This window comes from Zea mays, chromosome 6 (genome assembly GCF_902167145.1).
Source record: "Zea mays cultivar B73 chromosome 6, Zm-B73-REFERENCE-NAM-5.0, whole genome shotgun sequence".
Taxonomy (NCBI): Eukaryota; Viridiplantae; Streptophyta; class Magnoliopsida; order Poales; family Poaceae; genus Zea; species Zea mays.
In genome coordinates, this window is record NC_050101.1 from 175344464 (window position 1) to 175357413 (window position 12950).

General features: G+C 43.5%; 3 protein-coding genes across 6 annotated transcripts; all 3 read right to left on the reverse strand.

Annotated features, from left to right (window-relative positions):
• LOC100194267 (50S ribosomal protein L21p, mitochondrial-like) lies at positions 1-3033 on the reverse strand. Its single transcript, NM_001139306.2, has 5 exons — positions 2511-3033; positions 2345-2425; positions 1563-1664; positions 611-685; positions 1-477 (listed from the first exon to the last, which is right to left on the reverse strand). Exons 1-5 carry the CDS (start codon positions 2931-2933, stop codon positions 406-408), a joined length of 753 nt encoding a protein of 250 aa, NP_001132778.2. The 5' UTR covers positions 2934-3033; the 3' UTR covers positions 1-405.
• Positions 3034-5906: 2873 nt separating this feature from the next.
• Positions 5907-10448, reverse strand: LOC100274886 (uncharacterized). 4 transcript variants are annotated; one of them, XM_023300250.2, is made up of 10 exons: positions 9809-10441; positions 9069-9198; positions 8163-8376; positions 7959-8075; positions 7700-7828; positions 7441-7490; positions 7251-7348; positions 6811-7095; positions 6513-6700; positions 5907-6432 (listed from the first exon to the last, which is right to left on the reverse strand). In XM_023300250.2, exons 2-10 carry the CDS (start codon positions 9136-9138, stop codon positions 6330-6332), a joined length of 1254 nt encoding a protein of 417 aa, XP_023156018.1. In that variant the 5' UTR covers positions 9139-9198; positions 9809-10441; the 3' UTR covers positions 5907-6329. The 4 variants fall into 4 exon arrangements, with proteins under 4 accessions (XP_023156018.1, XP_020394454.1, NP_001142617.1 ...); XM_020538865.3 differs by having other exon boundaries at positions 5907-6700; positions 10063-10448; NM_001149145.2 differs by having other exon boundaries at positions 5907-6700; positions 9809-10010.
• A 1012-nt stretch (positions 10449-11460) lies between these two features.
• Positions 11461-12849, reverse strand: LOC100191559 (uncharacterized). Its single transcript, NM_001136989.1, has one exon. The coding sequence runs from the start codon at positions 12826-12828 to the stop codon at positions 11755-11757; it is 1074 nt and encodes a 357-aa protein (NP_001130461.1). The 5' UTR covers positions 12829-12849; the 3' UTR covers positions 11461-11754.
• Between the last annotated feature and the right edge of the window lie 101 nt (positions 12850-12950).

Genomic DNA, 12950 nt, shown 5'->3' on the forward strand with positions numbered 1-12950 from the left:
AGGCAAGTGTAAAGTTTGCATAAACCAGGTCTTACAGTTTTCAGACATCGAAACGACGCACCGCGGTTTCATTATTACACTCTAGCCGTCAACATGTAACTGATATATCAGGAGTTGAGAACACATGTAAAGGATGTGAACAGAAAAGCTAACCAAAAATGAAAAAAATGGGTGCCACTGTAAACTACAATAGCTGATCCACACCACCCAAACTGCTCGGTACATTGGCATCATGTCAGATATCGTAAATGCTGACAGCTTCTACGGTTCTACCCTTCAAATTAAAACAAGAAAAGAAGCGACATTTCACTGGTATTGACTAACACAACCCGCCAGAATGATTGCCTAGGCAGGCCTTGCTGCCATAAACAAAAGGCACTGTTACTTTCTCTCTTTGCCCTGGGTTTAGGTAGCAACAGCAGCAGCCTCTGGCTTATCTATTCCTTCAATGTTGGTTATTCTCAGTTTTGTCAATTCCTGTAAAAGGTTACAGGGTACAGTAAGAACTACATGATCCACATGGACAAGGCAGCAAGTACCAAGAAAACATCCACGGTTTCTTTGGGGGTACAGTGTATACTAGCCAAACTAAATGCAACAAAAAATGTACCTGTCGATGACCCTTCGTCCGGCGGTAATTTTTTCTCCGTTTCTTCTTGAATATGATCACTTTTGCATCTAAGGCCTGTCAAGATTATCAAGAGAGATTGAACTCAAATCAGTACACCAATATGTTACAACAGACAATTGCATCAATGAGCTTTGGCAAGGTGATGCCAAGAAGGTATGTGCAAGTTGACATAAAGACTGAAAGATATATTGGTCGTACTGCTATCTTTGGCAATTATAAAAAAATAGAAAACAAAAGCATATGGTATCAGCAAAATCTGTAACTGGTACTATAACACAAACTCATCAGATGCCATTCAAGTTATAAGCATAAAAATGATGCAGTCCAACATGGTTATCAACAGATCAGATAGGTAGTCCTCAGCAAATATCCAGTAAATTGTAAATTTTCTGTTGAGTAGATACATGACAACATTTTACCACTCTATACATGAACATGCCTTCAGGACAAGACTTGAATAATAAAGAATGAGGCATGATTTACATGTTACAAACTATAATCATCACATCATACAAGCATAATAGTACATACACTAGAAAATGTGTACAAACTGCGGATGACTATAAGGCTTCTCCGGCACTGCCAATGTGACTACTCATATAGTCATATCATATCAGCTAGCCCACTTCAAATGCATCAAAATCAGTACTCAGTAGGTTAAAACAGTCACTACTCAGTAAGTAAATGAGCATGCATACCAACTGAATTGCTAAAATAAATACACTCAAATAAATCTGAAATCTGCACAGATACACAGAAAGTGTCTGACACATATATTGCAAACCAAAATTCCACTAATCGAGCAAATACACTTACTGACTTGTTTCGGTCAAATTGAGTTTAGTAATCATTTCATAAATTTCGTCAGTGAAAATGCTGTGGTAACAAAAAAGAAGAGCTCAAGAATTTAGTTTCCAACTGTTCATCTTACATGTTCTTCTACAACAGCATGAACAGCAGCATCAGGTAGTATTGGCCTCCCAATAACTGTTTGAGCTTGTGAACCAAGCATGAGAACTCGGTTTAAGACCAACTGCAGTAAAGTCAAGCAGACAACAGCACCATCAGTAAATCATGAATAGAATAAAACACAAAGGATGTCACAATGAGACCAATGCTGGCTGCTAGCATCAGAAAAGGAATTCATGAATCCACATAGTAGATTTCTCTTCTTAACTTGGTAGTTTTTAATAAACTAAAGAAAACATCATGAAAAACAGATACAGTCATACTACAAAAATCCAACCAAAACAAGAAGACCTGAACAATAATCCTTCTCAATCCACTAATCACAACTCAAGATGCTACAACCTTGATCTAGGAATACATAATAAAATGAGACTAAAAATACATCCTCCAAGCTAGATTTAATAACTAGAACCTATAGTCCAAGGTCAGTTTCAACATAAATTCGAGCAGAATTACAATGGTCCAAGCCCTAGTAGATAAAAAAAGTTATATCACTGGGGTTCCATTACAAGTTCATGAACTTATAAATATCTTTACACTATCAAGTATAGCAGCATTTTCTTATTGCAATTTAACTATATGAAATCTGAATATAATATAATATAATACATGAAACAGGAAAGACCATAAGCTCTCAATACTAAAACGCAACCTCAAACATCAGAACTATTAATCGCACAAGTCGCAGCTGCATCATATACAAGTCACACAAAAATCAGGTCGCACTAGAAGCGCAAATCTTACCTTGTCATTCACATCACAGAACTTCAACCTCTCCGTGAAGATGGAGTCGCCATTGCTCACCTTGAATTGGTGCGAGCCGATCTGCAGGGAGAAACAAGCACACGCAGTCATGCACTACATCCAAACCCCAGCCTCAAAAATAAAGAGTCGGGCAAATGGAGCAGACCTGTACGACGGCGAAGACGGGCTCGTAGGGCTTGAAGGGTTTATCGTCAGCCCCGAGCGGTCCCAACACCTTGTAGCCGATCTCCGCCGCCTCCGCTACCTTCTCCTCTTCGGTCTTCCCGCTCGGTTTCTTCGCCGCCACCACCTCCTCATCGTCCCCCCATTCCCCATCGCTCCCCTCATCGTCGTAGTGCTCTTCTTCGTCTTCTCCGTCGTCCTCGTCGCCGGAGGAGCGGGTCGCGAAGTGGCAGCGCGAGGGGTAGTACAGCCGGGGGGAGGCGAGGGCCCGGGGAGCTGGGGAGCCGAGGGCCTCGGACAAAGAGGTTAGGGTCCGGGTCGCAGTCGAGATCGGCGCAAGAGGTTGAGATCTCTGAGGAACGAGGCGGATCGAGAGGAAGCGGAGGAGACAGCGCCGCGACGCCATGGCTGCGGCGACGGCGGCGGCGGTGGCGGGGGTAGGGGCGAGGAAAGGGTAAAAATGGAAATATTCAGTGAGCAGCGGTTTTGACGAGGGTTTAAGGGGTGGAAGGTTTGAAAGACACCCGGACTCAACTTAGGTCTTTTTTTGGTTCAGAACTTGAAGCAATTTGATATGTATAAAATGCTTCTTCATACAAATGCATATGCTAGTGAGTTTTAATTGAGTGCATTATGAAGATGGTAATAACTAATATACAATCAGGTTTTATGTGTAAGTGTGCAAGCGATGTTTTTAGTTTGTTAAATTATGATCGAACCACGTATCACATTTAACACTTAAATCTTTCCACCACCAACTTGTATAGATTAATAGAGAACCCCTAACAAACCATGATCATATCTATAGTTATATAATGATCTAACGAACCAAGAGACTCGCTTACATGCTTGTATATAACACTTGATTGCATATTAATTGTTGACTATTAAGATAAACAACTTACATGTTAACATACATCTCTGGCGGGTTTAGAATTATAAAATATATAAATATATGCTTAAATAGTGAATCAAATGTATATATAAACTATTAGTAACTTCAACCAGCTAATAGAACTAATAGTTAGCATCCCACAAATTAATAATTAACTATTTACTAGTAGGTGTATTAAGATCCACAAGTACTATTTTAGCTACTAATTTCTAATGCTAATAGATCCAAACAAACTTATTGTTTGGTTAGTTGAACAATTTAATTATGTACGTGTAATGAGAGTCGTGCTTACCCAAGCAAAAAATTCGAGCATCATACCAAATAAACCATTAGAGTAGCACCATGGGACTCTTTAAATATGCTTTCTGATTTATAGTTATAGAGATCTTGGTAAAACAATACTCTCTGACAAACAATTTAATTAGAGATAACTTCTCTTTTGGATTTTAGTAAACAAAAACATAGAGCTCGCAAGAGAAAATGTTAAAGTTATAAAGACTTAGAAAGTGACTTTCCATTAAATGACTTTCTAATTAGTGCTTAGATGATAAATTTTAAAAAGACTCTTGAAGATGCTCGACAAAATGGAACTCCTAGCCCGCTGGTGCTCTAGCTCTATTATTGTGATTAGTTAATTTTGTTTTTTTGGAAAATACTATAGGGGAAATCCTACCGCGTGATTTTATTAAAGCTTTTTGGAATGAAAAATACGATTACAAGGGGAACAAAAGAAAACAAGAAAAGAAGCTATCGATAATTTAGCCAAAGTAATAGTCTAGCTCTAAAAGAGGGATTAAATCTCAGCATCTACGACTTCAACATGTCGTTGAAACAGTGTCGCCAATAAGAAAAAGAAAGAACCTCATTCCTAAAGATGAAGTCAATCCTCTGCTTCCAAATGCACCAAAACACAGGCGCCAGAATTTCCATGAAGAAACTATGGCCGAAGGCACCCTTAACATCATGAATTATTGAAAAGAAGTCAAGATCATGATTCTAGTGAAGACCCACATAACTCAAGTAGCAGCGAAACAGGAGGTGATAATCGTCTCTTCGTAGTGCATGTCGCACAAGTGCATTCAAGGTTTCTATCGAGCGGCAAAAAACCTTTCTTTTGTTACACATTCGATATTGGATTGATGAATACTCGATACAAGATTGATAAAAGTCACCACAAACACTTCGCTGTTGACGAGAATGTCTCAATTACTACAGTTAGGTAATTTAGTTGCATATTCGAAGACCAACAAATCCTCAAGACATGATTGATAAAGTCACCATAGTTGTTTCGCTATCAACAACAAAAACGTAATGTTGTCTACCACTAAAGGCGCAAAAACATTAAATCGCATAATATTCGCTCTTAGAAAAGTCAAACACAAGATCCCATATAGCTACACTCTTATGACCACAAACTAAATTACACGAACATATAAGAAGATAGAATACATTATAATTCTATAGATAATCAAAAACGATTTTCTTGTCATACAAACATTTTTGACACGTACTTATAATCAAACATTGGTCTTACCTCACCAGACAAAAACAATCGACCTTCCAGACAAGTCCCAACAATACTTTAAAGATTAGACCATGTATGAGTCTTTTAGTGACTAAAGTTTAGTCACTAAATTACTCTGTTTAGTTTCAGCGATTAAACCTGACTAAAGAAAATTAATTATTATATATAAAAACTACATTACCCCTATTAAATAGGGCGTAGAAGAAAAAGAGAGGTAGATGTAGTAATAAGTGCTACTTTAGTCAATTTGAGTCACCCTCTTTGACTAGAGAATTAAACTTTAATTGAAGTATTTTAGTCACCATGTTTAGTTTTATAGTGATTAAAAATAACTAAAGTTTAGTCACTCTAAATTAAACCTGGCCTCAAAGAGAAGGCCAACTACGTGATGTAAGAGTGAAGATAAATCAACTAAGCTGTAAAGACTCAAAATGCTTATCCTAAAATTGTGTGTGATATTTTTTATTAAGTTCCTGACCAACTTGTAATCAAAGAATAGGCAACTGAACAATATGAGGGTTCAAAGTGATATATCATATATTCGTGTGAAATTACCGAGGCTCTCTTTCACAAGGCTCTTGTTCCGGCTTAAAAAAAACATTCCAAATGTGCGTACATGAAAACAGCGTCGTACTTGTAGGGGATTTTTTAGGGGTGTTTGGAAGACTCTAAATTGCTAAATACAAAAACTAAAACTCTATTTTAATTTTCGTATTTAATAATTTAGAACTAAAATGAATAAAATAGAATGACTAAAAAATAGTCACAAGAATCCAAACACCTCTCCTTCCAAACATGCACTAAAGTTATTTTTGGTTAGAAATCTAACATATCAAAACATCTTTTCCTTAGCTTTATATTTTACTCAAACCATGTTTTTTAGCTTTACACTTTTTTAAAGGCTTTACTCAGCAGTCGCTATGGTTAGTGACTCTCCTACTAAAATAAAGCCGAGTGTATAAACCAAAACCATTAAAAAAAACTAAATTAAATGTGAAGTGCGAAGAACATTACATAGCCAAAGTAGCCTATGGTTCGTCCAAAATTAATGCATATTGCCACAAAGTATGCATATTGTCAAAAAAAGTAGCATATGGTTTTATCACAGAGCCCTGCTTTCACCAAGGAAATTAATCTAATTTCCACTGTTCCCTGTAAAGACTGTAATACTCTATCATTTGTAGTATGCGTGACATATATGTGCATATATAACCAAAACCATGGAGAACTCCAGATGACCAGATGGTCAGCAAAATTTCTTCCTGCCAATCTCAACGAGCATGGCCAGCAGAGCCTCGCACATCTCGCTCGCATCGGCCTCAGCGCTGCCCATCTTCAGCGTGGAGTACACCATCCACGCGTGGTCCAGCCTCCTCTCGGGTCTAACTACCACTGACCCAGGCACCTCGGCGTCGCGCCGTGTCACCAGCCCGTCGCTCCTCTCCCCATAGCGCAGCCGCAGGTGGAGGGCTGTCACCGCCATGGCTGCAGACACAGGCGCAACCACGGGGACCTTCAGAGAGGCGAGCATTGACTCGACAAACTCGGATGCAGACAGGAAGAACCGTGGCAGGGGTAGCCATGGGAGGAGCTCGGCTTGGGCGACACGGGTCAGCGACGCGAGCGCTGTGGGCGCGGTGCTGGCTTCGGTGTGGAAGGAGATGATCGGCAGCTCATCGATGGGGAGTTTGTGCTGGGAGATGAAGTCCTTTCTCTTGGCATACGTGAGGTCCTCCAAGGCCCTGATGTCGCCCTGCAATTGTTAATTTTTTTTTGAAGACTGAAATGGATGAGATAATGAACGAACAGTCTTGTAAACAACGGATTTGACTGAGAAATAGTTCATGATGGGGAATCGGGGACCTTGATTAGTTTGCATACGATGAGCTCCATGATCCTCCTTGTCTCCTTATCAGCGATCTGGCCTTCTCGAAGGATATCGGAGGCGACCGGGGTGCCACCATATGGGCTCTGAACCAACGCCAGGCCAGCAACCTTACCCTTGAGCTCAGACCAGTACAAGGAAAGAGCTGCAGCTGCATCAACTCCACCTTTGCTATGACCAAGGAGCAGAACCTGCTTACCAGACCCCCAGTAGAGCTCCTCAATGTACTGTTTCAGTTCCCACGCGTTCTTCTCCACTGACGCCTAGACACAAAGTAAATGGTAACGGTAAGTGCAAGGAATAACAGTAGGAAAAACTAGCACAAGTAGCAGCTGGTTCAGGACATAAAATGAAGCAAGAAAGAAACCTAATACTAGGGGAGAAAAACCACTTGTATGCCACCCTTCAGCTCAAATACCTCGCTATGAATTTTCGCAATATGGCAAGCCAATCCCATTTTTGAAAAGAATCGTTTCGTATTGGTGAAGTAAAGTGGACTGTGGTTGCTAAAAAGGCCTGCATAAAGAAGTAGCAGACGGGATAATTTGTAAGCGATGGCATGTAAGGATCATCCGCAGAAACTAGCTCCATCCAGAAAGATATCTCACCAGGAATAAATAAGTAAATCAGTGTATCAGGCAGGCAATGCACGCCATTCCTGAAACATAATGCAGCTTTTAGTATCGTCGGCCTTCTCCGAACTGATTAATCACTTCCAGTCCAACTTAATTGGTAGTTTATGCTTAAAATTTTCACACTACAATGTTGTCAAAAATGCTACAAATACTTTCTGAAAGAAGTGGTAGTGTGTAATGTTTTTCCTTTTTGTGTGTCAAGAGTTCCTAAAACTGGGCACAAAAAATTCACCTTATCTCATGCAAAATCTCCTTGAAGCGACCTGTCCCATCAACTGAACGAAGTGATGCCCGAGTTCTTTGCAACCATCCTATGTCTTCACAAGATCCCTGTAGTGTTGTCCAGAAACGATGTAAGATCCTGTGATAAAAAAATGGCAGAGCTAATCAGAACAATGAGGACTGGGCTGCAGCCTACACGGAGTCCTCAGACCACAAAATGCAATATGTAAGCAAATATAGAGGTCTGAACAGAGAAGGGATCAACTAACCTGGTTAGTTTGGCGTGTACTTCACTTGAAAATAGATTCCACAGATCTCGCACACTGAATGCCAATCTTCGTACCAGCATGAAGCCATGTAAAAGATAGGAAGACCTGACACATGATCTAACAACACAAATAGTTGCAAAGTGAATGTGAGACACAAGACAACAACGGATGTAATCAGCTTACAAAGCTATAAGGAAACTGAACCTTTCGTAAATACTGGAAAGTCCTTTTCTGAAAATTGCGCCTTCAGATGTTCCATTTGCAGTCTGTTTTTCTGTAGTGGTAATAGTATTAACAGATAACGTAGATGCCCTTTCATGAAAGTATACTGTGGTGCCAGTCAATGATCCTCCATGGCTAGCAGAGAATTGGACTCCAAGACGTTGAGGAATCCGATTAATGGTCCGAACCAAATTTTCTGCGAGGATGAAGACACACACATAAAAAGGAAGAACACAACAAAAACATCAAATTTTCAGGCTTCTCTAGTTTTGAGAAGGATTTGTCTCATTGGCACTCAAACAAATCTTATCCAATCAAAGGCCCGGATATTCTAACCACAATGCCTAAAAAAATGTTATGTGTGTCTCAAATAACCATACATCCAGGGCTACTATTATCTAACAGAAAGTAGTCAAGCATCAGACTAATTGTTCATATAAATAAAGAAAAGAAAACGTGAATCCTGTAATTAGGAACTTGCAACTCAGAATCAGCAAAAGAAACAAGATGGCTAGGAGCTCTAAAATATCAGCATACCCAAATTCCAAGCAGTTCTGTCTGTGAAGTGTGAACTAAGAGCATCTCCAAAAGACTAGCTAAATAACGCGCCAAGCCAAATTTTGGCTACTCAATAGCAAAATAACTCTCCAACATATTAGCTATCTGACTCGACAAGCTATCCGACTCTTCAAATTGACTCTCTCACTAGCCAAATTTGGCTAGCCACCTGACTAGGCAAACTAGATAGATAGTCTGTTGGAGTGAGATGCTACATATAGAGTGTAATCTTTATGAAAAGTTAAATAGATAGTTAAATATAGAGCTAAAAATGAGGAGTCTCTTGGAGATGCTCTAAGAGATGCAAGCTCAAGTTACTGGTCCTGGTACCTATTAATTCTGTCAAGTATTGTCTTAGCTGCCAACCAAGGTTTAGGAAGCGTGAAAAGTAGTCCTCCATCTATGTCCCACGCAGATGATACCGGAGACCATCCATCATCCGTGATGGTACATTTTTGACCTAACAAAAGAACAAAAAAAAAGAACACATCAAGAGCCCTGTGAGGTAAGTTATATAAGAGATGCTGTCTCCTTAAATTACCTGCATAATAGACCACCGACTATTCTTTTATGTGTATATGACGCAAGAGAAGATCAACACATTGGTAGGGCAGGGGATAATATCCACACTGCCAACGTAGCCACCGACAGATCGTACATGGATTTTTATTTTTAATAAACTGTGAGGTAAGTTAACATTGTGTAACGACAATTATGCCCATTGCTAGCAGAGAAACATTGTCATTGCCCAATCGCATCATAGCTAACCCTTGCAGGATGTAACACCCTCAAAAGGGAAAAAATAGTGAAGGAGAAGCTCCGAAATGTGGATCAGGGCAAAGCATACATGCATCAAATAAGTAGCAACTTCAATTCCCGGATCAAATGAGACTAAGGAATCAAAGGTGACGTGACGTGATGTGACGAGCCAATCAAAACGACAAGGTGCGTAAGCGTCCCCGCCACCCAACTCCTAAGCAAAACAACGGCCAATCACACACACACAGGACACAGCCATGTCGACAAACACTTGGACCGCATGCAGTTGGTAGGTACGTAGGCCGGCGTACCTCTCCGTCCCCGTCCGTCGCAGAGCAGCAGGAAGAGCTCTCCGAACGCTGCACGAAGGGAACCCGCCGAGCTGTTCTCCGCGGGCCGGCGAAATGAAAGCAGGAGAGGCTTCCAGACGGGCTTATCCAAAACGGAGGCGAGAGGAGACGCGATGCGAGTCAAAGATCAAAAAGGAGCTCGCGGCGATCCGGGAGCGAGAGAGCGCAGGGATGGGATGGGACGGGGCTGAATAGGTTTATCCGGTTCGACTCACCGTCACCGGTGACGCGCCCGAGGCCGACCACACGGGAGGGCGCGCGCATGGGCGCCGCGTGGGAGGCGCGGCCGCGAGCCGTGGCACGCCATGCGTGGGGGCGCGTGCTGCTCCCCCGGCATTTCTGGAACGGGAGGCCCGCCAATCGGGGCGTACGAGCCCGACGGGTGGGGCCCGCGCCCGGTGGCCCTTTGCTCTGAGCTTATCGTCACCGCAACCAGCGGCTTCCTCTCGAATCCCGATCGCGTATGGGACATTGGGACTGTGTGAGAGAGGTTGGCCTCTTGACCCCGACGTTGCCGTCGCTTCCCCAATGATCAATGCAACGCGTCCGACAACATCTTCTCCGTGGCGCAGAGCGAGCAGATGAGAGATCCGTGCTGCGGCGTTGGGCGGTTCGGCTGCCAGAGAACGAGATAGCGCGACGCGAGGACGTCGTGCATTGGTGTTGACTCCGCTCTCGTGATCAGCGGCACGGCTTGGCATATCTGGCCACTGGCGTCGGCAAGGCAGGTGCAGTCGACACGGCTGCGGTGTGTTGACAGGCGAACAAGTTGATAAGACTGTGACTTATTAGAGCTTGCAGCGATCCAAAAGTTGGCAATACAGTTAACAACCCGAAGCTACAGGCATCCCAGCAGATAATCAATTCAGAGGGAGGCATCTTACAAAGCGGCTACTTCACTTTAGGTGTTCAGAATCACCAGTACAAGGAATGGAATGGCAAATTTCTCTAGCTTCGCACCAGATGTTCAGAATCACCAGTACAAGTCAGTACACAGAATGAAATGCAAATTTATTATCACCGGTTGAAGGAATGAAATGGCAAGTTTATTATCATCAATTCAGGAGGGAGAGGGATTCAGAATCACCAGTACAGGAATGGAATGACAAATCTACGATCGATTCAGTTGTTTGGTGGGGTGGGGTTATCCCTCAAAGACGAATGTCAGTTCTGTTCAAACCAAAAAGGTTCATCAGGTTTACCATGAGAGAAGTACTGTGTTGTAACGGGGGAATGGGGTTGCAGAACACGGTTCCTGTTTTTTCATCCAGTATGCCGACAGAGATGATGATTGGTAATACAACAAAGCTGATTTCAAGATTTTTCTTGAAATGATTGACGGCATGAATGAACTCAGCTAAGATCCTGCAAACTACAATGTAGCTCAACAGACGTGATCCCACAAAAGGGAGAATATTCATCCATCATCATCTATGATAACAGTGACAGTTCATAAGGGTATAGAGGACAACATAACTGGCTCAAATCTGGGCGACAGTGACATGGGGTGAGAGAAAATGCACAGCGCCAGTTTCATAATGCAAATAATGCAGCCTAAAATACCAGATAGAACCATCGTTATTTAGGAGACAGATCATGAGGGGTACTTCAGTGAGGGCAGGACAACATAAGCATATTCTTAGAAGATCAACAATTGATCGTTGAGAGTCGAGCAAAGCACATAGTCTTAACAAGAAACAGATTTGCCATACTAACAAGAAACAGTTTTGCCATACTTCTATAACCCATACATTTGAGCTACTAAGCTAACAAAACCTGAAGAAAAACCTGAGGGGCCAAGTTCTGCAGTATAATTGATTGGTGGCCATCTCAAGTGAAGCCTACATCATATAAACCTTGGTCCTCAACTTCTTGACATGTCATCTGATTTCTCCCCCTTGATCTTCTTACCGACGATCACCCTTTATGCTCTTCTTCCTCTTCTTTCCCTCCTCGGTAGCACGCTTGCCCTTCACTCTACCCTTCTTGCCAACCTCCTGGCTATCATCAACCATGATGCTCTTCGTCTTCTTCTTTTTCTCTGTATCCACCTGAACTTCTTCCTGCATCACAACACCCTCCTCAATCTGCTCCTTCTTATTCCTCTTCCTCTTGGAACTCACATTGGCAAATACCTCTCTTCCATCGGCACCAGCATTCGCCTTCTTTTCGATGACCTCCCCAGATCCAACAATGTCAGGCTCAGGCACCTCGATTTTCATACCCAACTCCGGCACAACCTGGTAAATTGGTAGGGCAACTGAATCCACAGCCTTCAGATGCAGCGCCCTGACATTGCCCCACTTCTTTGGCACCTTCTCGACAGCCTCCTCCACCGCGGCCATCACATTGTCCACGATATCCTCCTCCTCCATGTCCAGCCTACCCACCTTAATCCCCGAGCAGGTCCCTGACCGCAGGTACAGAAAAGCAGAGCCAAGAACCCTGCGGACCTGCTCCGGCCATCCGATGCGGGTGAAATCGACTCCAATCGGAGCCTTCTTGGTGGAGTAGAACGCCTTCCCGAGGACGCGCGGCAGCAGGGGGAGGATGGCGCGGTCGGCGACGAAGAGGTCGTGGGAGGCTGCGAGACGGCGCCGAGACTCGTACGGGCGGTAATCCGTGCGGAGCGTAGAGAGCGGGATGACCTCGGAGACGGGGAAACGGTGGAGCGACATGGACGCGTGGAGGTCGGAGGCGGAAGGGGACCGCGACTTGGTGCGGTCGTCCGAGATGACGCAGACGGAGGCGCCGTCGTGCCCAACAACGGGATGTGGCATCGGGAGGAGGCGCGGCTTGGTGCTGCGCGAGGCGGGGATGCGGCGTAGCGAGAGCTGGAGGACCACGATGTCGTCGCGCTCGTCGGCGAGGAGGTTCGGGCGCGCCTCCGCAGCGCGCTTCTTCATCCACGTTGTCAGGGAAGCGACAGCGCTGGCCACCGTCTCTCGGGGCACCGGGTGTGGTGGCTGCGGCGGCGACATGGTGGCGGCGGCGCGAGAGGGAGATCAGAGGGGTTTAGGGTTTGGTTGATGTGGGGTGGGAAGGTTGTGTTTTTATAGACTTCACAGCATTTGTCCCTATGGCAAGTGGGTCCAGGCTCCGT